Source organism: Orbicella faveolata, unplaced genomic scaffold (genome assembly GCF_042242905.1).
Source record: "Orbicella faveolata isolate gen_17 unplaced genomic scaffold, um_ofav_v1 contig_4, whole genome shotgun sequence".
Lineage (NCBI taxonomy): Eukaryota > Metazoa > Cnidaria > Anthozoa > Scleractinia > Merulinidae > Orbicella > Orbicella faveolata.
The window spans coordinates 9435521-9461492 of NW_028301569.1; the positions used below are offsets into that span (position 1 = coordinate 9435521).

Sequence of the window (25972 nt, forward strand, 5' to 3'; positions counted from 1 at the left end):
TTGGAAACAACCGCACACTGTTAAGCTACTCACTATCTACAACAGAATCATAGAAAGTGAGTAGCGTAGCCATCAGAACATGGCATTCGTCACGGAACGGATAGTAGATTTATGCATCTCGTTAGATTGACGGAAAGTGTTTTCTCTTTCTCAAAAATTAATTGTATAGTCCATTTCGGAAAGCAAATTCTACTGCATCGCTATGTCATACCCCACGGAAGTTGAAAACAGACAAATACACTAAATATACGCGTTACACCTGGTGGGATTGTATACATTAAAATATTGACTTGACACTGAGCGGGGTCATTTACTGAGCTCAGTTGTTTACACAGCTTGTCCTATTTCCTTTGCAATAGTGATTCGTCTTTGGAAGTCACTGGTTTGTAGTTAATATACACCAGCGTTGAATACAATACGATTCTGAGTAAGGTCCGGGAGTAAGGTAAGCTTGGAAAATGCTATTCGAGCGCGCTCGCCGGGTTAAGTTGCCATTCCTTTTAAATTTGTCTGAACACAGTAGGTTCTTTACTGAACCTATATGACCTATATGAACGCTAAGAAGTGTGTCAATCAATTAGTACTGTTTGGAAAATACTAAAAATTCAAATAGCTTTGAATTTGCCGAACAGTGCTTATAATATAATGTTGCCATTTCAGAAAGTTAAATGCATTAGTTCAACGTACAGCAGCAATCGTTTTCCCGACCGTTTCACATGTTTAAGTCGTTTAACAATATCTTATCAAGGTAAAAATATTCGAGGACCAGTTTATCGTTTATGGAAACTTCGAACTCACCGGATAATCATAATCGTTTACGCCATCCTGGAGTATTCAAGGTGAAAACAGGTTATCGCCCATTTTAATTTTAAGTACCACTTTAATCGCTTGAGAAGGTATATTAAAACCGCAACTTCACAGCGATGTTAACATTTCCGAAACGAAGCGGTAATTAGGTTATGTTACTTTGAAACTGTCGGAAACTTTTGTGAAAGGCTATTTTGGCCGAAACATTCAACAAAGCAGGGGACCAAGTCTAAACAAATAGGCTGACCGATAAGCCGACCTGTTGGCTTGTAGGCTCTGTAGAAAGCCAATTATCGGGTAAATGTTATGGAAACGATAATCTTATTTCTGCACACTGACGTAATCTCATTTCTGCGTATAAACAATGGACTTGACTTCCCGAAATAGATATATAGATATGACCCGATATGATAGATTGGCTATCAAAACATCCCGTCATCATCGGAAACACTACTCAATAAATCACTGGAAAGTCACTTTGACGTAAGCCAAACAAGAGCGTACTCAAAAACCATTGTCGCTCTTTAGCACCTTAGCCTGACACCTTAGCTTGTTCTGCGGAAAACCATTACTTGAGGTAAGTCTTCCAATTCTTATATAAAGTACTTGATATCTTGTCAGTAGAGCTATAGCAAGAGAAAGGGCGAAAGGAATCGAAGCTGGGTTACTTTGATCAAAAAACTTGCAGACCAAAAGCAGCTTTTGAGTGTCGCCTACAATTTGATCAGAAAGAAATTGTTCCACCGCTAATTAAATCAACATTTTGCTACATCGCAATTTTCGGGCAATTATCAAAATAAGTGCTCTGCAAATACACATGGTGAACCTACCGTAGCGCTTTATAATGACTTTAGAGGCTCTAGATTACTACTCGCTGTTCGACAACAGAACCCACCGACACTTCAGAGCGCGGTGGAGATCTACGTTATCTGAGGTAGCTAGTTCAATTTTGAAATATTAAAACATATTGAGCGTACAGTAGATATGTATATGCACTACCAGTTCATATACATATCTTTTGTACGTTCAATATGGTTTGAATGATTCGAGCGCGGGAACCAAAAGCTTCAAGTAGTTCATTGGACGCAGTCTTTTACTCGATCGGTTTACGTAGTCTGTACGTTGATCCATAACTTAAAAGACAACACAGGTCTTTTTCTATTCGTAAGATGGTGGGGAAAACAAAAATAAATGACATTTCTGGTTGAAGTCCTGACTAGAAATCAAAAACGGCACGCAGCGCGTCTTACAACTGAGCGAGCATTGTTGTCCATTGTTTGTGTGAGATAATTATTCAAAAGCATAGTCAAAACATAATATAAAAGGCCCAGTTTCGAGTATTCAGTTGTTAAAAACCTCCTTGGAGTAACATGTCAAAGCGTGCGAGACACCGGCCCGGCTTTCGCATCATTATTTGATGACGTTTTGATCGTGGCCTCAGTTATAAGTACCGACCCAAGCAAAAGCCCGTTGCTATGGGTATTTATAAAGTTGAGCGCATAGTGTCCAAACGAAATCAAGGAGGCAAGGTAGGGTATTTTATTCAGTGAAAGAATTGTCCTTCAACTGAAAACTGACATGGGAGCCGTCCGAACACTTGCCAGAAGGCCTCATCGCCGCCTTCGAGAGAAGACTAGTCGATCCTGTTCGCATGGACGAATGCAGAGAGACTTGCTCTTCTATTTGAGAAGGGTCTGAAAGCGACCCTGGCCTGCAACGAGAACATTGTCATGCGGCACGATGTAATGCGAGCGCTTTTCCCTGGTTTGCCGTCAGACCTTCGCGCGACTCCTTACCTCGCGGATGAAGATGAAATGATAGCAGCGCGCCTCGGATCATATCTGAAAAAATGCTTAACAGTAACAGGCGGCGGTTGTCCCGTGGACACTCCTGCAGCATCATTTTACCCATGGAGTTCACTATGCGGAAAACGGTTTTTCATTAGCATGAAGCCAAGATTCCGTCTTTATGCCCATATTTCATACATAATCTGACATGGCATACCGTTATTCCCTGAGGCACAGTTACCCTGTCGTAACTGAAACTCGTTCTCGCAAAATTATAGATGAGGTTGGAAAGTTTAATGGCAGCGAAAAAACAAACAAACAAACAAACAAAAAACAATCCAATTGGTGGCTACTCCAAATAAATCAAAAGTATTGCAAAGAATGATATACTCCCTCAAATTTAACTAGCTTTTTGTTTCATACTGAAGGCCAGCTGATCTCAGCGAGGAATGCAGTGAATTAGTAAATGTTGCTGGAGCTACTTTTGTGGCTTCTCGGCTGATGAATTCGAAGCAAACCACCGTGATTAGTGGAGTCTCCTGCACGTGCTCGCGACTTGCACGCTTTACGTTGAGTCTTCTTTCCCTTACTAGCTGACTACTATTTCAAACTTAGCTCTACATATAGCAATTATTAAAATGCAATTTCCTGACATTTGTCACGCAACTTCCATTGGCGATATTCTGGGGTGGGTTTCTTTCACCTATCTAGAGTAGAAATAATCCCCTCGCAGACCTTCCCTATGTAAAAAAATAAGAAACTGTTGAAGACAAACTAGCGAAAAATGTTGTTATTAAGACTCCCTTCAGCAAAATGGCGGAGACAAAAGAATCCCTCGTCCAAAAGTGAAAGTAATCCGACCGATTTGTGTTAAGGTGTAGATAAACGAAACATACTTTTCACACTGCATCGAGGCCTCGTCCTCACTACGCCAGAAAAATTTGAAAACGGCGTTTTCACTTTGAAAACGCATAAAATATTTTCCGTCCGCACTACGCCGCAGAAATTTGACAACGCATGCATGAACAGTCACCAGTAATTTTGGATTTATGTTTAAGGAAAACTCGGTAAGGGAAATTGATTAAATGATTATCGTGAGGTCATCGTTTTTGGAAAACTCCGTTTTCAAAAATAATATGGTATAAGATTGATCACATATGGAACCAGTTACCAGCCATCACCAAATCTTCAACCACTTTGGCACAATTTCGTTCTCGTTTGAATGGTGTACAGTTTGCAGGGTTCAGTGTATCAACTGTATTTTCTAACTCAAATTTTTAATATTAGGACTAATTGCTTTTAGGAATATTTTATATTTTAATTGTGGATTTATCTAAGCGAATATAGTTATTGTAAGAAGTAATGTTATTGTAAATAGTCGTGCGTTTTTGTCATGAGCCCCTGGCTCGGGAGATTGGGCAACCACTCCCCACGTTTACGAATTAAAATAAAGTTACCTTACCTTACTTTACCTTACCTTACCTTTGGTCAACACTAAAACGCAAAGCCAACGTTTTCAGATTCCTCCAGTTTGAAGAGTGTTTTCGAAAAGCTCTGTTTTTGTGACGGATTAATGTCGACGGTAGGCCTAACCATAGAGATGAAGTGCGTTTTCAAATTTCCCCTGTCCAGTGTGGACAGGGCCTGAGACACACTTGCTTTAATTTGCTGCCTTAGCAAATGCAACAAACCCCCTTTGTTCCATGCATAATTTGTTTACCCTGTTTCCCACCTTTGTAATCCCAGGTTTTTGAGATGACACCCCAACCCGCTCGAAAAATTATAAAGCATCATTTAAATTATCGATTTCAACTAATAATATCAGCTAAAAAAGGAACGTGGCAAAGATAGATTTCACGCCAATAAGCTTGTGGCTTGATTATGTCACATGCAAAAACATGTGTTAAAGTTATGAAGAAGTTCATGTTAGTTTTATCTTCCTTTCAGCATTGTACTGTCGAAAGGTACCTTTTGTGAGGATAAAGAGGTTAGAAGATGATTATATTGATTATAGCGTCCATGGACCCTGATGTTATAGAAAGGATCATGACAATCATACTAGCCATGGAGAATAACGTTGATGATAACTATGGTGTGCACAATGGTGAGGACGATGGCGATGATAGACTGGACAATGGTCATTGTGAAGATGACGATGGTGATGACGATGAGGAAGAGCAAGAAGATGATGATGAGGAGGAGGATGAGGAGGAGGAGGAGAGGGGAGAGGTTGAGAATGAAGAAGAGGAAGAGGATGGTGATAACAATAATGTCTATCATAATGCGTGCGACGACACCGGTGACGTCCACGACCACGAAGATGACGATGATGACCACAACGACGAAGGAGGCAACGGAAACGATGAGAACAGATATCAGGATGAGCCAAACGAGGACGAAGGGTACCACCCTGAGGCCGAACAGGAAGACGGAGAAGACCTTTGTAAGTAATAGTTTCAAGTCAAGATAGGCGAGTGTTTTTGCATTCAGCATGTTGCTGTAATTATTGCAAGCAGAATTAACCTACACTCTATTGACCCTGAGCATTATGTTGAACTGGTTATAACCAGCTGGATGATATTATAAAATTAGAATATTTCTTGCTCTCTCTTACTTCATAGCTTGAAAAAAAGGGAAATGTTTTTCAGTATTCTTATTTTATTCCATTTTATTTGAAAAGAATAGGGCGTAGTTATCGAGTTCTGCGTGGAGATGAACACGTTTGTCAGCTAACGCCTGAATTCTTTGTTATAGTAATTCACGATGATGTTTTTATCTTTGAACAGTATTGGTGGATGGAATCCCCGACACCATAAAATGAGCTCAATGCTGCCGAGTAACAGAGTCATTTGAAGACTGTCACCGATAAGCTCAATCGCCAGTGGATACGTTTATTTATATATAATATAAAAGCCAATGAAATACCGGGGGAACTTTGGCACTAAAACATGATTACTTCACACGTGGAAATAACATCTTATCTTCACATTTGAAAAGATCACCGTTGCTATGGTTACACAATGGCACCTTTCGAAGCGAAAGCAAAACAGTTTGGGATTTTATTGGTGTTTATATCATAAATAGAACATTACATGGCCACTTGGAGCTTCGAAATTTCATATCTCCGAGCAGCCATGTACATGTAATATCCTCTTTTTATCTGATTAGCGGTGTATGTGCGGGAGGGGAGGGGGGGGGGGTGGCGGCTAAATCACTCATAAATTTTCCCTGGTAATGGCACCCTCAGGACACTCAGTTTTCGATCTGACGATTCACGGCAGACATTTAGCTGTTTTAAAAGCAAAGACAGTGATCAGGTTTCTTCGCCTATAGCAAGTAAACATTCAGCTTTTACACTCACCGAGGTGTCAGCCTATCAGAGTGCCGGTTTTTCTGAAGAAATTTGTCTCGAAAGAAGCGACTTCGGAGGCCGTCATTTTGAAAGTGTCTTGGCAGCCTGGCCATGTTTATCTAACGTCATTCCGTCCGACTCGAAATTGACGGGAAGGAGAAAAACCTGCAACTGACTTTGCATTCTTCACAAGATCAGCAACATGTGCTTTTTTTTCAAGTGATTATCCACTTCACTATCTTCAATGCTATCATTTCGGCATTTAGAGCATGTTCGGCTTAAAATAATGTGGCTCAAGAGCAGCCATAACCCAGAGTGGAAGTTTAAACCCTTGTCGGAAGCCATTTGATCAAAATCTCTTGGACGGAATGACGTCACAAAAACGCAGCATGGCTGCTGAGTACTGTTCAAAATGGCGGCAGTGAGGTCGAAGTTTTGGTCTTCTTTGGAGACGAATTTCATAAGGAAAACCTGCAGTCAAGAGGCTGAAACTTCAGGGAGTGGCTTAACTTAGTGCAAGGTTTTTATTACCGTTGGCAAAAAATTGACGTTTTTTGGAGTGACCTTCTCCTTTAAGAGCAGCATAAAGAAGAAGAGCTTTGTTTTCGAAGTATTTTAAGTTGCGGGTTCAAAAATCTACGACTGAATATTTGATTACTTAACGTACTTCAGTAAAGATGATTTCCAGTCCCTACTGGGCAGTCTCAGCACCCTAATGCTTATAAACATTATAAGTTTTCACTCGATGGAATGCGAATCGATGTTATTCGTTACGGACCACATACCTAATCTTTGAGGCCTTTCAAAATCTTTTTCCAGCTTCATTGATTTTTAGAGCGAAGTTGTTTTATCAAGTAATATGAGAAAGGAAGCATAAAGCTTCGACCGTTTCGCATCCATAATGGCGGTTGTTTTGAAACTGTGAATTTACTTTATCTCAGTTGCGCAATGTTCACATTTCGTGATGTCTCACACGACACAAAACAAAAAACGAAAACAAACTCTCGAGAGTGCGCATTACGGACTGGAAATCATCTTTAACATGTAATTTATTCGACAGGCTCCCTATTTGGAATTTAAGAAATCGTTTTTTTTTCGTCAAAGAAAATGTACGACGTTAAAGTAAATTTTTTTTTTTAAAGTAATATTTTTGTGTGGTTAAGCGACTGAAATTAACATTAAGATGTTGAACATTTCTATAAGATAGGATGTATCCATTGAGAGGGGCATTTCTGCCGTTAAAATTAAATAAATATATGTACGTGGGTAATTTAAAAGCTGTAAATAATATAGTAAAGTAAGTATACTTTTAATTTTAAAGATAATGAAAATGAAATGAGTCATACATGGCTTATAAGTTGTTATTTAAAAAAGGAAATCTAAGAACAGTTTATATATCGAGATGAATTGTTAAGTTTGAAATTCAGTTGCACAGCACATGTACAGTGTTTTAGCCTTCACCCGTTTTATGTTTTAGAGAAGCAGAATATTTCTCAGTTTATAAAGATATACAGACAATATAGTTATAATGATATTTTGGTCAGTTTGTTTGTGCATACCTTGGACAGTCTGGGAATAGATATGATTTTTCCACAGAAAAATTATAGAAAAATGTTAAAGACTAGTTTTTTCCTAATTATTTTTGATCAATGTTCCAAATAAAATAAACGAAAGATGATTTCATCTGGCAGTTGCTCCTAATTGTATCAAATCGGCGCTATTTTATAACTAGTTGTGGATTTCAGCTTCTTTTCGGTGGAGGAGGGGAGGTCTGAGTATCCCCATCCCGTTAATGTTTGGCCTAACGAATATGCATATCACCAGAACCTTCTTAATCCAATTACAAATACTATCAATTTTCCTACTCGATATCCCGGGATATCTATTCTAAATATCCTATATCCCATTTATTTTTCCGTCAAATATCCTGACCCCGTTAATTTTTCACCTAAATATCCCGTGTCCCGAGAACTCCCGATGGGGCCTCGAAAATGTCCTTAAAGTGCTGGTACGCGAATGTCCCCGTAAGTGTGCAAAACAAAGGTGAACCCAAACAATTCAAGTCTGCTCAGGTAATGTAAGCTCGATTCATCGTTTCATTCATAAAGACAGTTCCCGCAGGGAATTTTTGCAGATAGAGCAAAAAAACAAAAAAACAAAAAAAAAATGGTCCTCAGGTGGGTGTGTTATAATAGGCCATTTCCCTCTGTGTCAAAACGAGTCCAATTGCGAAAACCATTCATATGAAAATGAGTTCTGCATACAGGTTCATGATCATGCAACTCAAAGTCATTTTCATAAAAATGGTTTTGCACTTGGACTCGTTTTGAAACAGAGGCACAAGGGAACTCGTAAACATTTGCGAATACAACGGACTTGGTGATCTGAACAACGTAGTTTGCGATTTTTTTTATTCGCGGATACGCAAAGAGTAGAAACGACTTTGTTAGTGATTGATATGCAAATTTCAGTTGTCACTCACTCAGATGTAAACAAATGATATGTCATCGACCAATAGCGATTAGTCAAAACATGGCAATTTGTCACTCACTTAGATGAAAACAAATCGATATGTTATAGCAACTTTTTAAGGTAGTACAGGTGCGGCTTGAGATATAGTTACTAGCTGCTACACTCAATTGAAAGCCGCTCTATAACGCACCACCAATTTGCCGTTTTTGTTTTAATCAGCATCATCCAGAGCATTTCCAAGTTATTAAAAAGAAGAGCAAACTCACTACCGCAAAACTACATAAAGCTTTACAGTAAGACAAGGATCTAAACATAATTTTAATGTTTTTAGCCGGCCTGCGGGCATGCTCTTGTGCGTTGCGACAGAAGCAAGGTCGATCGATGAGCAAAGTCGTGTGTCATGAATAAATTATTCATTTCGTTAAAAGTACAGTCATCGAATGCAACTAATGAAACAGTGGTGTCCTACAAAACAAAAGAACGCGACTGTCCGCAAATACCGAGGAAAACGTATCTGTCAATCAATCATTTTCCAGCTTGTCTCGATGTTAAACTCGGACTTGTTCTCAGTTCTACCTGTTGGGATCGGCAACTAGAAATTAAGGATCAAATCTCTTCGCTATAGGAAAACGACCGACTTAAACAGAGCCTGTTGTAAAAGGGAACTGGTCTCCTGACTGACAACTTTCAGCTGAACTTTTCCGTACTTTTCCCTGTCTCAGCAATGCCAGCGGAAAATTTCACAACGGACATTCCCCCCATCCTAACATGCAATTCGAGACCATTGGGCTCTTCATACATAAACTAAATGAGCTCGAAAATAGAGACATTTTTCATTCAGTCGACGGCGCGATTCATCAGTTGCCCGGCTTCGGGTTACCTGGTTTAAACATAGTTTGAACGGTTCCACTGCCAGTGATAATAATATGATGTTCGGAAAGTCTCAAGCTATTGGTTTATTTCTAGGATTCGCCGTTGCATTTATGGCACCGTCAGTGAATATATACATCGATATTTCACTAATTGACATGTATCATTCTTATTTATTTAGGGATTACTTTGAATTCACACGTGTGCGCTGAATCATTGTTTCGTTCTGAGCTGAATATTCCACACTTGTTTTCCTTTCGGCTTTAATCGTAAACTTTCATATTTTACTTAATTCCTATATAATATGTTAGAGGTTTTTAAGTACATTTTTTGCCGTTATAATCAAATGGAAAACAACTCGGCCACTTGGAGGATCACGTGATCGGGGGCATACCGTGTTAATTAAATTTTATGCACAACTTGTTTATTCCCAGCTATTTATAAAAGAAGGAACCAAGAAAATTTCAGCGGGAGGCGCTTGACTCCGGAGCGAGCGGTCCGGGCTCGAGCCCTGGCCGGGGACATTGAGTTGTGTTCTTGGGTAAGACACTTTACTCTCAAAGTGCCTCTCTCCACCCAGGTGTATAAATGGGTACCGGTGAATTTAATGCTGGGGATAACCCTGCAATGGACTAGCATCCCATCCAAGAGGGAGTAGAAATACTGCTAGTCGCTTCATCCTACAGAAACCGGGATAAGCTCCGGCCTGGTGAGCCACTTGGCTTGTATGTTGGGGGGGGGGGAGGTTGGACAGGGGAGCAGGAGGGGTACGGGAGGCGGGAGAGGAAAGGGCGGGAGGCAGGAGAGAAATGCGAAACGCTAACTTTTTTTAATCCAACAACGCTTTAGAGTACTTTCAAAAATAAGAACCCAAAATATATTTGACTTGCATTTAACGTCTTCCCAGTCACTTCTGAGATTTCATTTTTTTTTTTTTTTTTTTTTTTTCCATCATTTGTTGATTACCTCCTTCAGCCTATTGCTAAAGTTCAGGAATCATACCTTAAAGATACAATAGATTTTTAAACTTTATAGAGAAAACGAAGGTCGCAAAGGACACAATGTTTGTGTCAATGGACGTTACAAGCCTGTATACTAACATTCCACAGGAGGAAGGAATCACAATTGTATGTAAAACACACGAAACATTCCACCCAAACAAACCTCCCATACCTACCCTCTACCTCAGAGATATGATTAGGCTTATCTTAAAAGAAAACTCTTCATTTTAACGGCAAAAATTATCTTCAAACACACGGTACCGCAATGGGTACAAAAATGGCAGTCTCTTTTGCTAACATTTTCATGGCCGCGGTAGAAACAGAAATCATTAACCGCAGCCACTTAAAGCCGCTCACTTGGAAAAGATCTCTCGATGATGTCTTTTCTCTATAGAAGGTAAACAAAGAGGAAATAAACACGTTTATAGAGCTATCAAATAGCTACCATCCGACCATAAATTCACGGCTGAAATTTCAGATACAGAAATAACTTTCCAGTAAACATGCATCTATAAGGACGAAAGATTTAAGAAGGAATCCATTCTCGACGTGCGCACGCACTTCAAACCGACAGAAACTTTCCAATACCGTACACACACTTCACCTCCTGCCACCCTTCAGGCGTCAGGAAGGCTTTATCAAAGGCGAAGCCTTAAGACTTCTGAGAACCAACTCTCATGAAAAGCTACATTTGAAGGAAACGTAACACAATTCAAACGCAGATTACGCGACAGAGGTTTTCCAGATAACCTTTTAGAAAACACTCTCTCAGAAATTAATTTAGCGAAAGAATGTCGGCTCTACAAAATAAACAAAAAACACGCGAAAGAATTTTGCCGTTTGTTACAGAATATCGCCCATCTGTGCCTAATCTTAAAAACATTCTTATGAGTAAATGTCATTTAATACAAAATCAGCCTCTGCTAAGGGAGATCTATAAAGAACCTCCGTTTTATACAGAAAAGGGAGATCTTTGAAAAACGTAGTCGTTAGAGCAAAGCTTTGAAGGTCAAAGTTTTCCTATCTTGACCATGCAATAGGAGTCGTGTTTGGCCTGTCATACATTTTTATCGTCAAATCCTACTTCTATGATTTAATTGTCTGATCCCAATAAACGCTGGACTGGTTACTGGAAATACGTATACTTTATCAGAACACGAGACAATTTAGAATTAACTTTTGAGACCGTCGTCACTGAAAACGGATTTCAGGAAGAAATCTGAAGAGCCGATGAAAATGGACTGAAATAGTGAAACTCAAAGAAGATAAACAAGTAGGTCAAAACTTCATTGAATTGAAACATATGGCAGTGGTAATCTTGTTAAATTATTTAAAAACAAAGGAAATGCTTAAGAATTGTGAAGCTAAATGACTAGGATGTGTTTTGACTCTGACAATTTACAGGGGACGGGAGCAGCACAAAAAAGGGCGGGAAGCGGGAGAGAAAGGTACGGGAAGCGGAAGAGCAGGGTACGGGAGGCGGGAGGTTCTGACCTCCCTGTACCCCCCCCCCCCTCCCTTGTATGCAGACTTTACCTACCTATCTTGTTTAGCCCCATGCCAGCTGTTTATAAAAGAGGGAACAAAGACAATTTAAGTTGCCAGAAGTGATGAATGAACCTTGAGTTAGCGATGAATTGTTCCCATGGGATCGTAATCGATAAAATTGACCTCGAGATGAGAAAATAGACTCTGATCACCTGGCCTTTTTTTTCTAGCATGCTACGTTTCTTTCTTTCACTATACTAATAAAAAGAGGGACTACTTGTAGTTTAAACAATCCGTGTATCCGTGTGCCAAACGATTTTCAATTACGTGGGAAAATGAAACTCAAATTTTACATGTACATCTCTTGGCAGATCGCTTCAGTTTACTCAAATAGACACTGGTTTCGACTCGTGGAGTTCAAGCTCCAAGAGTAAATCCTTCTACCTTAGTGCCAACCCTTTTTCAATTGCGTGAGAAAATGAAACTCAAATTTTAACTTTGTTTTTCTTTTTTCTTTGCGCTGTAAAAAAAAAAAAACGAAATTGGATTTCCACTTCCATAACAAAACGGATTTTAATTTTCTTTTTCGTTTTTCGTTTTCGTATAGAATTTGGAAAACGAATTTCGAGTTGTTTTCCGTTTTTCTTTTTTCTGAGGCTCTTTAACTCGACGGATTTTAATTTTCGTCTTTCGTTTTTCGTTTTCGTATCGAATGTTGAAAATGATTACAAGTCGTTTTTGGTTTTTCGTTTTCGGTTTATGGCAATGAAACTGACCATCTTTGTTTAAGCGGAAATATTTAAGAACCTAAGCTGGCGGCGTTAGAAGATGTTTTGAATAAAGACTTTGTCCGCCGGTTTCTTATCGAGCAGAAACATACTAGCTTGTCACTGAAATCAAGGCTCGATATCCGCATCTAAGGGCAGTAGTTTACGAAGCGTTAAAAGGTTTTGTAATCGGTCAGTACAAATCCAGACTGCAGACCGTATACAATATGCCCTTCTTTCTAGGACCACCTCTTCTGAAGCAGGGGAACCATAAGCTTTCATATGTCCTCTGTAAATGTCACTGTCATATTTCCCGACTGCAACGCATTGGAAACTTTCTGGATTTGCAACGCTAACTTTTTTGTTAGCTTTATTTAACCTGATGAAGATATGAATATTTTTCAATGAACAGCTTATTTACCGGGTAGAAATAAACTACGATCCAACTTGCCCAACAACTCAATCACATTGGGATTTCCTTCCGTTAAAGAGTTTATAGTTCAACCCGTCCTGGAAGGTCACAGTGACCGACCAAAGAAAAATAAACAGGTTCCGATGCCTAATGCACGTGTGACACTTAGGTCTGATTGACGACAGCAAATAAGTACAGAATAAGTATAGGAAGAATAAGTACAGGAAGTCTGCCATTTATTGAGGATGCGCGTTACATAAACAGACGACCTCAAAAGCGTGGGCATCCTTTCTGTAAGGTTAGGAGCGCTATTGGTGAATGTGAGCGAAATACGATGTTTTGAAAGTTCGCACTGAAGGTCAGTCAGGCAAAATTGATATTTCTCTGTCAGCCATGAATTCATCTACTCATTTCAAGGAGTGCACTGTGTGTACCCCAGTTGTACTCTTGACTTATTATTCCTTCGGGGCTGAATAATTTAGTCTGTCGGCCTACATATAAATGTTTCCTCGGTAGTAATTCTCATATTATGCATTGAAATTATCTTGAATACGTACGTTTCATGTTCTTCGGCGTAGGGTAGGTAAAGAATCTACGTAATTATTCTTGACTGAAACAACAATAGGGGTATCAAATGGTCCCATTTAATTAAAAAGAGCTCCCAAAAATTAGATGAGAGCTCGCCTACTCGTGCTCGCAAAATTTTTCCAACTGCTCGCATGTTCGGATTCTCGTTTAAGATTGCTCGAAATTCTATGAATCCTGCTCTGACTTGTTCAAATCAGTTATGATTTGATTAAAGGCAAAAAGGTTGAAACATCCTGAGCTTGTCAGTTTTTCTTCAACATTTCAACCAGTAACCGTTTGGACGCGCTGTATGTATTATATTTTAAAAGTTTGATCACTCACTCGCGAAAATACACGCTCTGCTCGCATACTCGCAAATTATCGCAAAGACCATTCGATACCCCTAATCGTGTCTCTCTTGGACAATCACATGATTTGGTCAGCGCATGTCATCATGATGACTGGCTTACGTAGAGTACTAGAGTACTCTGCCTTCACAAAAATTAGCTCTTGTTTGTTTGTTTTTTTTTTTCTTCATAAGTCAAAACAGTCGACAAGGGACAAAAGTCTGAAAAGCAGTAACAACACTTTGTTCGAAGTTAGAAAAATGTAAGCAAAGGAGCCAGTAGAGCACTTAAGGCGGGGGTACACATGAATTTAAGTGAAATTTTAGGAAGTTTAAAGAAGGATTAAAAGGAAAAAAGGGGGATTTGGAACACCACCAGACAGTTGATTGCCCCCAAAAAAGCTCCCCGGGTTGGTGGGCAACTGTTTGGTGTACGTCTACCAATTTCTAACTTCAAATTCTAATTTTCAGCATCAAATCTTCAAAATTTCATATTTCCATAGATTTTACTAATCCTTTGAGAAAAACTGTTTATCCCCAGATATACCCAAAAATCACCAAAAAATTTACAAAACAGCCCAAAACGTAGCTACGTGAAATGAGCAGAGAGATTTTTCACAGCTTGAAACGTGAACGAGATATTTGCATTCAAACCATAATATCCAGCAAAAATACGGCCTTTATGTTAACCCCCGCCTTAAGTCATCTAAAACGGAGGGAGGGGGGAGGGACTGTCACATTTTGTACTGCGACCTGCTGGACCCAAGTCATCTTGTCAATCCCAGTCATATTAGCTTTTGTTGTCAACATGCAAGGTTTCGGTGGTTTGAAACACTGGGTTTAACTGACGCAGTAAGCGGAGAGAATTAACAAATTGAACATTCAAAACGATTTATTAGATTCAGCGTATATAAAAGAAGTCATTATAAATGGTTTGTGTTTCCCGGTATTCACTGATCTGTTATTGAGATAGCTTGAGATGAACTCGTCGTAGCGCGGACGTTGTGCTGGAATAGTAGAATTTATAATGATAAACATTGATACAGCTTAGAAGACTTTACAGTCAAGGGTCAACGGGTTATAATTATCACATACGGCTTAAAACCCCCACTACTTATTTCCCCCACCCACACACCCAAACAAATGGGATTATTTTAATTAATGTCACTTCGCATCGACCTTGGGTATTCGTTTTCATGTTTCTTCTTTTTGGATCGTAACAACGTGGTTATAAATCAAATACTAGATCATGAAAACTTTGATTACACGTAGAGAGAGGAATTGATGGCTTTGACAAACCGTAAGCAAAGTTATTCACGCACATCTGCGTGCGGTGAAAAAAAAATGCCCTGAGGCAACTGTCTAATTATGCTCATAGCATGTTTTCTTAAGATCCTTACTGTTTAATTTAGAGCCACCCTCAAGTGCTAAAAGATTGATGAATGATCTTCGAAAGGTGTTAATCGTTTTATACTAACTTGTGGTTTATCATCAGTGTAGCTAATAACTCTTTGCGTTTAATTTGAGTTTGTTGACACGACAACTGATCATTTTGAAGTAGGGCGCGCGTACAATATTACAATTGCGCTGGCCGGTTGCCAAGATATATCCGTACCTGTGGGCGAAAAAAGGCCAAACAATCATCCTTGAGTGTTTAATTAGCCATGTCACTCAATGCGATTGATGTACCCATGATAAGGCACTCACTGACAGTGGACAAATTGTCCCCATGGCAAATTGAATCCATGATCTGCCACTCGATGAGATATTGCTTAGAAGATACAGCTTTCATTATCGAGAGGACTCTTAAGATCAGCGCAACGCTTATATTCATTTTCAACCAGCCACAGCATTCATTTGACAATATTCCAAGGTAAGCCTGGCAGTCAACGGTTTTTTGTTTAGCGAGAGTCGCTAAAGGGATCCTTTAATAATCAATGACTTATGCTACGAGTAATTCAGACAGTTTTGGGAGGTGGGGCGGGGAGCACAGAAGCCGTTTTGAAACAGCACTTCCACTTTATAGGATCGGTTTCATGATTCAGGTAGCATTGAGAAGTGCAAAATGTTCTCTAAGACCTTTCGGTACGTACTATTGCCGAGAGTAGAACGCGAGAGAAATGTTCGTTTTTGTCATTCGAACCACACAAGCGGAATGCTCGCGTGTTTACTCTAATTATGTAGGCGTAGGCGCTTAAATTTTTGATATCATTCAAATTTGAAGGAAAGTTTCTAAAGAGTTTTGAAAGAAAGAAACATTCAGCGCGTTAGAACCAACTAGACAAACAAAATATTGTCACTGGATGCTTAGGAATAAATGCTGCGAGATTGTAGAGCGTTTTACTGTACAATGTATTATCGCTGGTAAATAACGTTTTTAATTCACTTCCTAGTAGGCAGCATCTGCTGGCTGAAAAAAGAAGAAAAAATTATCTTGGGTGGTCGGCCTATGGAAATTATTTTGATTGTATTTTCGATCTTTTCAATCACTGTTCTGTAGCACATACCAGCGTTCATGGCAAAATCAATGCACACCAAGCTTTATACTGTCTCCAACGAATGTCGTGGCCGAAGCCTACGTCTGATCAAAATACAACACCTGCCCAACTGCTACGAGACATTACAGTGGAACCCCGTTAATCCGGTCACCATCGGGCCACAAAAATCTGGGCGTATTAACAGGGTGGCCGTATTAAAGCGGTTCTTTAAATAAGAAAAAGACTGACTGAGCTTTTTTTCGGGCCAGAATAAAGTGGCTGTAATAACGAGGTGGACGTATTAACGGAGTGGTCGTAAGGCGGGGTTCCACTGTACCTCGAACAACTCTCAGGTCGAAAATGCTGACTAAGCACGGGAAACGTTTGTGCAAGGCTTTAATCACCACGGGATGTTGCTACGCGCAGCCTTCAAAAATGGGCGGACCAAATCTGCCTCAGCGTATCTCTTATTGAATGCATGATATTCTTGTGCACGTTTCAAATTTGAAGCAAACTTCCACTTCGTTGCGAATATGAATTATATATGAGACCAGACAAAAAGAATAATGCGTGTCATTAAGATCAAAGGATAAATGTGTTGAGAAACAAAACAAATCAAGTTTTCAATTAGACTACAATTAGTATCTCTTTCGATGACCCGTCGAGCGAGCCGTAAATATATCGCGAGGAAATAATGGCTAATGAATGAGATACATGTATCAGTTTCCTTTCTCATTCTCGTTCTATTACTTCCATGTCTGTTTCTATAATTATAACTCGTTAGACTGAGGAAAGTGTTTTCCATTTCTCAAAAATAGATTACTTTGTCTGTTTCGAAGAGTACTACCGCGGCTCGTTCAAGTGGCTATGAAATTTCACGACGTAGTCACAATTCTCGCAAGTGCCCCAGGGCAGGAAGTAGACAAATATAGGCGTTACAATAGTTCGGGATTGTAGTTACATAAAAGTATGGATTCGACACTGAGCGGGGTCATTAATTGAGAAACGTCAGTTATTTACACAGCTTGTCTTATGTTTGCAATAGTGATTCGTCTTTTGGAAGTCACTGGTTTGTGGTTGACGTAAAGCTTCAGCAGTTGGCGTTTGATTCAGTCAACGTTGAGCACGATACGACTTTAAGGTAAGGTTAGAAAATCCAACCGAACGGTATTAATCGTTCCTTTTAACAAATCTGTCTAACATAGGAAGTTCTTCAGTGAGCCTTTTCAATCGTTAAGAACAGCGCAAACATTGATTAGTACTGTTTGGAAAATATTGAAAATTCAAATAGCTTGAATTTGCCAAACAATATACTTATAACACAATGCTGCCACCAGAGTATTCAGAAAGTTAAATACATTAGTTCAACGTAGAGCGGTTTTCAAGGTTTGTGGGCTTTGCTAAAACTTTTCGACGACCAGTTTATCGTTTATGGAAACTTCGAGCTCGCCAGATAATTGATATTTGAAAAATCATGGTTCATTACAAAGGGATTACTTCATATGTATACCTGTTCATTTAGAGTCGTTCAATAATCAGTCTGCGAGCTGGGTAACCTTGAAGTCACATGTTCGAGAGGCGGAGAAAATTCTTTGCCAGTGTTGTTTTTTGTGGTCATTTATCGAAAACCACTGATGTTTTCCTCTGAGGAGCGCACGCAGATTACTAAAGCTTCGTCCTCTGCGCGCGTGCGGTCGTAAAACCAAAGGGAGCCACTTAACAAATTGACGCCAGTTTTTTATGCGTCTCATGGTCCTCTTATTGATGATAAATTTCGTCATAACATTGTCAAAGTGCCTGTGGAACCACGAGCCGCAGGCGAGTGGTTCTACAGTAAACGTCGATTTGTTTTTTACAATAACAAGACCCCAAACTGGTCAAATGCCAGGAATAAACGGGGGGAAAAAACGCCGCAAATTTGCCGTAAACAAAGATAAGTGAATTTTATTCAAAATGACGTGAACATTGTCAACAGCTTTTCTCGCTTTTTGATTGGCTACTTAAAATAGTCCATAAAATCTCATTGGTTAAAAAGTTGACAGTTTCACAGCTGAAAGTTGAACTTGCAAACTTGCATGATTGAATAATTTTGTGACATTCACATTCAGTTCAATAATGGATTTAAAATATGAAGACCTCCTTCAAATTTATAATATCCGGTGCGTTTAAAGGGGTCCGTTCCCCACTCCCAAAAATAAATATCCTTCTCATGTCAATGTACCTGAAAAAGACCGGAATGTCGAGTGAAGTCGAGGAATGTCAAGTGTTTTGTGACAATTTTAAGCCCTGTTCAATGCTGAAAATACAGATATCGCATATTACATTGAACGTGTTTTGTCAAATTCAGTTCAATTGCAATGCCAGGGAATGTTTATTCATTCAACCAAAACGATGAAAGATTGACTACTGCGGGCTCAATCGGGCGAAGGCATGAAAGGAAAGAGTGATATTTACCTAAATCTGAACAAAAATCATTCTGAATTTCCAATATTTAATCTGCCTTGTTTTCACGCAACAATCTAATTCGCTATTTTTTTCTTATTTTTTTTAAATGGGATGTTTTGCTGACCACATACATTCTGAGAAACTTATCTAGATATCATGAAGCTGTCTAATTGGTGGGTGATTAAAAAACAAAACGAAGACCACAAGAGGTCGAAATAACTAAAAATAAGTCGGCGAGAAAGATTGTGTGAATAAAGGCATTGCTCCAAGTCTTTATTGTGGATCAAATCCTTCATCAAAGATACAAAAGTCCCGATGGCAAGCAAAAAAGTCGTTCTACCGCAGGGATTTAGAGGTGCGGTATCGCTAAAAACATTTGTCTAGCGACGTAAAGCTGAGAGCATATCATTGGCGTATGTAAACGTTCAATTTCTCGGGGAATCCCCAGATATTTTGAGTGGCCAGCAGTTCACAACTTGTCGCTCCTATGATGAGGTATTTGCATTTTCCTTTGTATATGTAAATTTGTATTTGGAAGGATATCCTTTATTCGTCGACTCAAGTAAGGCGCTTTTCTCTCATCAAAAATATAAATTGATGGCGATTTTGAGCGTATGCTATGAACAGTTTCCGACGAAGCAAAACACGTGCATAATCTTAGTTATCAGGATAATGTTATATTATATAAATCAGCAAAAGAGCTTAATTTGCAAATACAACAATATTCCAAATGATTGCAGATATGTCTCTTCTAATAGATTCTGGCAATGATTACAGAACATACTCATGCATGTTGACAAGTATCAAGCATTCTCTTTTCCATTATAATTGTTTCAAGTTTTGAGTTCAATTTGTTTCATCTCTCATTTCAAACAATCTTGAAGCACCTTGATATTGAGGCATGAGGCAGCGCTTGACAAACAAGTTGCCGCGTCTAGCCACTCGATCGTACTATTACTGTACAAGTTTGTTTTTCGGTGTTATATTTTCCTTGTGAATCTTTGTTTCTTAAAGTGGAGGTTGGGTTTAGAAACAGGGTGTCCATGGAATGGTGCCACTGAATGATTAGCAGGCTTGACTGAAAACTTTCGTATTAACTTATGTCAGTTTTGTAAAGCTGGAATATAAACAATCATACCAAATTAACGCTCAGCTTTGTTTCTTATTGTCCAGTTATTTGACTTACCTTATTGTCAGATCCCACTGCGGCGGGGGACGTACGCGAGTTGTTACCTGCCTGTTCCAGCTTTTTACATCGTCGAGTGTAGAAATACCGAAAAAGGTAGCATAATTTTAGCACTAATTCAGACTGATTCGTAAGAATTTTAAGACCGCAGACCACAAATCAGTCAATATTGCACCTGCATGTTTGCACTTTGATGTAAGCTAGAAATGTTTTTTTTTTTTTTTTTTTTTTTTTTTTTGAATTTCTAGAGGTTAATTTAGGGAACTAACGGAGTAATTTTGAACAGTCGGTTTCCATATTTCTAAAATGACTGCAAATCCATTCGAATCGGTTTTGAAAACACGGAATATGTTTGCCATAAAGTAGAGGCTGGATGTGGTTAGTGCTAGCTAAAGAGAGACTGAATTTAAGAACTGTGTCCACATTTTCAAGTACCTTGTTTATTGGGAAAAAAAAACTTTGATAACGTAACACAAGAAATGAAAACTGTTCTCTTTATCCTGTTTTCCTTATCGAGTAACAATACTGAGCCAAACAGCAGACTGACAACTAAATGGCTCAAAATAAATTCCAATTGTGTTAGGCTTACGCTGACATCCAGCCACTGCTTTACTAACAGCCGTCAAGGTACAAGTCATTATTAGCGACAACAGATCGAATTGTTATGTAAACTATCAAATGCTACAAGCTAAGATAACTAAAATCTGTGTGGGTTGTTAACTTCGACCATGCGATATCTTCGATATTGATACTAAGGGACTTGCCTTGTTTATTGTCAGGGTTCCATAGTGGGTGGATGCTTTGTCCTATCAGATCGATTGATTTATCAAAAAAGAAATAAGTTGACCATGAATAAACCCCAAAACGCTAGCGAATAATTACGATAGAAGCGCTGTGACAGATCAGTTATATATCGTAGGCAATGAAACAGTTCCTTCGAGTATGACGTCAGAAGCAAGTTTTCCACCCAGTCAAATTGCTTCAGAAGGGAAAAGGGCATGCCATTTCCAATTACATAAACGTCATTAGTTCAGTTTCTTAAAACCGCAGCAAAAATACAAAGATATCATTGGTCCTGATAGAAGAATGTGATATGGATGTGTCTACGTGATGACGTCATGGATGTCAAACCAAAAGGAATCACGCAAAGCTGACCACGCTGAACCAATTGAAAGGAATAAGTATGTACACTTAGCGTAAGAGGCAAACATGAAAAAAGATCATTGTCCTCTTGACAGGATAGCACAGGCAATAAAAAACCCGACTCCATGACGATAAAAGCTCAAAGTCATTCATATTTTGTTCCTTCACATGGCGCTATTGACGACTTCTTTCATGATCCAAACATTTATTTTTGTATTCAAACAAGAAAGATATATAATTTGTATTAAGGATTTTCTTCCATCAGATCACACTCAGTATTTAGCTGCATGTTTTATTTTCTCGTCACTCTGTGAAGGACCATATATAGTCTTAAACTCGCTTCCACGTCAGTTAGTCTTGTTTTAGAAACTGGCTTAAGACGCAGGTTCATTGGAATCTTTCAATTTTGTTTCGGCTTTAATCACCCTTAAACTGTTCACCGTTTAAACGAATCAAATTCTCATAAAAGGAATCAAATAATAGATTAAGTAGCACACTGTGTGAGATATTTTCAGTTACAAGATTGTGTGTCTTTTTGCTTGGTAAGGAACTAATAAAACAACTGATTGTTTTATTTTCATTCGTTTGACCTCAGTGGCGAAAATATTCCGGCAATGAATACGCGACGCTTTCCTACCGATTAGCGCCTCTATACTCTTGATTAACTATTATGCCTGTTGACAATTAAATAGCTCATTACCGAGCAAACGGTGACCTCCTGATAGATAATAAATTACCTTCGATTCAGTTCCTCTTTGTTAACGACTAAATATATAAAAGTCTCAGGAACCCATGAGTTAAAGCTAGTTCAGTCGTTCGTGCTAGCAAGAGGTGAGCGTTCTTTAAACACAATATACCGGAGGAGTACGTATCCACCTTTCCCGATACCATGTCTTCAGCATTTATCAAGTTTGCAGTCCTTGTCTACACAGGTGAGAAACTTGTCATTGATTATTAGTCTCCGACTGATCTGTTTTGGGAAACGTCGGAGACAAGAGATATTTTGCTGTTACAAATTTTAGTCAGAAGTTAATTTGTCCTTTGTTCCACTGCAGAATGATAATGGTAGTTAAGCTTTCGACCCCGTAACTTAGAGCTTTAAAACACAAGACATCAATTCTTTGACCTCGCCGACCATGCTGTTGTGACCGATACATGACCACAGTCATAAATACCTCTACCAGTTTTCATCCAGGTGTGACCAAAAGCCGATAGGCAAAAAACAACATATTTACGATGCCTAATGCACGTGTGACACTTAGGTCTGATTGACGACAGCAAATAAGTACAGAATAAGTACAGGAAGTCTGCCATTTATTAAGGATTCGCGTTATATAAACAGACGACCTCAAAAGGTATCAAATGGTCCCATTTAATTCAAAAGAGCTCCCAAATATTACATGAGAGCTCGCCTGCTCGTGCTCCCAAAATTTTAGCAACTGCTCGCATGCTCGGATTCTTGTTTAAGTGTGCTCGATTGCTCGAAACTTCATGAATCCTGCTATGAAGTTGTTCAAATCAGTTATGATTTGATTAAAACAAAAAGGTTGAAACACCCTTATCTCTGAGTTTGTCAGTCTTTCTTCAACATTTCAACCATAACCGTTTGGACGCGCTGTATCATGATTCTATTTTAAAAATTTGATTTCTGCTCGTGCTCGTGAAAATAAAGAAAGTAAAGACCATTCTATATTCCTAATCGTGTCTCTCTTGGACAATCACGTGATTGGGTGAGCGTATGTTATCATGATGACTGGCTTGCATAGAGTACTAGGGAGTTCTAGAGTATTCCGCCTTCACGAAAATTAGTTCTTGTGTTTTGTCCTCATAAGTCAAAACATTCGACAACGTGACGTAAGTCCTTAAGGCAGTAACGACACTTTGTACGAAGTCAGAAAAATGGAAGCCAAGGAGCCAGAAGCGGGCTTAATTAAGACATTAAAAAAAGGGGGGGGGGGGGCAGTCGCATTTTGTACTGCCGGACCTGCACAAGTCACCTTGTCAATCCCAGTCATATTAGGCTTTGTTGTCAACGTGTAAGATTTCAGGGGTGTGAAACACTGGGTTTAAAACGCAATAAGCGGAAAGAATTAACAAATTGAACATTTATTAAAATTTATTATCATTTATTAAATCCAGCGTATATCAGAGAGGTCATTATGAATGGTTTGTGTTTTCCGGTATTCACTGATCTGTTATTGAGATAGCTTGAGATAAACTCGTCGTAGACCGGACTTTGTATCGGGATAGTAGAATTTAAAATGATAAACATTGATACAGCTCAGATGAATTCACATTCAAGGGTCAACGGGCCATATATAATCCCTTTTAATTGGAGGTAGGCAGGAAATAATTAACTAGCCACGGGCGGTATTCATAAGTTATTTAGTTAGTTATTTCCTAGTTAGTTATTTCCTGCCTACCTCCAATTAAAAGGGATTATATATATTGGGAGTACCTGTAAATTACAAAAAAAACAGATATTGATGTTACAGCTCGTTGCTATGTGACGTCACACTGGTAGCGATGAGTCTGTCACGAATCAATACTGGAAAACAACAAAGTCGCCCCCTCCCTCCTGGCTTCATTATTTACCCTGGTCCTCTAGTAGAGTCTACAAAGAGATCACCACCAAGCTTGCATTGATTTTCAACCAGCCCAACGACATTGGCAATATTTAAGGTAAGTCTGACAGTCAACGAGTAATTCAGACAGTTTCTTTGCACACGTGCAGAAGCCATTTCAAAACCGGAGCACCGGTCTAGGGATCAGTTTCATGATCCATTCAGCAGCGGAGAGGTGCGAAACTTTCTTTAGGACCTGTAGGTATTATTGACTTCAGTTAAAACACTGAGAGCGTCTGTAGACCACGAGAAGTCAGAAATGGAAATGTTCGTTTCCTAGTCATTCGAATCACATGTGTGCATGATATGTTCGTGTTTTTATGCTAATGATGTTTTAGCTAGTGCTTGCGTAGGCGCTTAAATTTTTAATATGTCTTAGTACAACGAAATTTTGAAGGGTAGTTTCTCAAGAGTTTTATCAGACTGAATCATTCAGCATGATAGAGAACGTTAAAAAGCTAACTAGACAAACAAAATATTAATTGTCATTGGATGCTGAGGAATAAATGCTACGAGATTGAAGGGCGTTTCACTTCCTAGTTAGCATCATCTGGTGGCTGAGAAAAAATTGCCTTGAATGGTTCATGCTATGAAAAGTATTAATTGTATTTTCGATCTCTTCAATCACTGTCCCGTAGCGCATACCAGCGTTCATAACCATAACATCAATGTACACCAAGCTTACACTGTCTCCAACAGATGTCGTGACTGAAGCCTATGGCTGATCAAAATACAACACCTGAGCTGCCAAGGCACATCTACGCTCGAACAACTCTCAGGTCAGAAGTGCTGACTAAGCACCGGAACGTTTGTGTTAGGCCTAACCTGACAGAAACTTACTCTCGAACCACGTGTTTAGGATCAGGCAGTTTATTTTAATCCTACACATGCAAGCAACACGGAAAATGATTCATTCTCATTACAATCTTTGAATAAACTACGACAAAACTAATGACCCATCGAGAGCCTGTACAACTTAATTATAAATACATAAATTACAACGAGATCATAAACACAACAGAAATCATAACTGCCATGGAAGTGGGTGAGTGGGAAAGCTAATGCTGGTAACTTGAAAAAGCGCGAATAATAGATAGAGAGGTGGCGAATGGTAAATGCGAGACTTTGCGAGATGACGAGATTAGCGTTTTTCTTTGCGAGCCCGAGACATTTTGATTTCTTTAATTGCAAGACCGAGACTTTAAAGTGTTTTAAAGACGTTCAGGTTCGAAGATGTTGTGATGTCATTTAACTTTATAAAAATAAATAAATAAATAAATAAAAAATCGCTACTTCCCGACTTTCTTAGCCTTGAAAATAATCGAGACTGCGAGACAGCTTTGTGAGAAAAATCAAGACTGCGAGACGCACATAACCGCTAAAAAACGAGACTGCGAGACCCGTGAAATTCGGCGAAAATTTTGCGAGACCCATGGTTTTTGAAGGACCATTCGCCACCCCTACATCGGAGTGCCGGCTCTGCAAACAAGATTTCGAAATGACGAAACTTCAATCCAGTCATGAACTGGTTAAATGACATCAAACCGGTGCCTAGTAAACAAAAAACTGTGCAATCAATTCAATCGATCGATAGCCATATATGACCCGTAGTGAAGGCTGATTGTCACCTTCAGTGAAATTTTGGATGTACTTTTTTCTCTTGACGTATACGCACGTGAAATGGAAAATTCCAAAAGTACCTGTAGACTAAAATAACGTATTACAACGTGTTTACGTTACGGTTTCTGGTCTTTGCAAATCGATCGATGCCGACACGTAGCTGAATGCGCGGACTGAATCGCTGGTGCATGTTGAAATGTCAAGGCTAATGTGCGGAGTTTTGCCTGTCTGCAAGACTCGCTATTTTCGAATCTTTTGTCACGTGGTAGCGTGGTTTTGCGAATTTCAGATTGCGATCTGTTTCTGGTTTACACAACTGCATTTAGACATTCTTCGGCAGGAAAGAAAAAAGAAACACAAGAATCCTTTACAAGGGATAAATGTAGTAAAAACTTGTGCACCTTTCAAATTTGAAGCAAATGCAAACTTCCACCTTGTTGCGAATTTGAATTATAGCTAATTATATATGAGACCAAACAAAAAGAATATTGCGTGTCATTAAGGTCAAAGGATAATTGTGTTCAGAAATAAAACAAATCAACTTTTCAATTAGACTACGAGTAGTCCTTCTTTTGATGGTGAGTCGAGGGAGCCGTAAATGAACCCCG

General features: G+C 39.1%; 1 protein-coding gene across 1 annotated transcript; it reads left to right on the forward strand.

Annotated features, from left to right (window-relative positions):
* Positions 1-4502: 4502 nt before the first annotated feature.
* Positions 4503-5045, forward strand: LOC149101366 (uncharacterized). The gene has a single exon (XM_089275818.1). The coding sequence runs from the start codon at positions 4590-4592 to the stop codon at positions 5043-5045; it is 456 nt and encodes a 151-aa protein (XP_089131944.1). The 5' UTR covers positions 4503-4589.
* The last annotated feature ends 20927 nt before the right edge of the window (positions 5046-25972 follow it).

What these genes read in the sequence shown, in the direction of transcription:
- LOC149101366 (XM_089275818.1), top strand. Translation starts at nt 4,590, where the DNA reads ATGATTATATTGATTATAGCGTCCATGGACCCTGATGTTATAGAAAGG.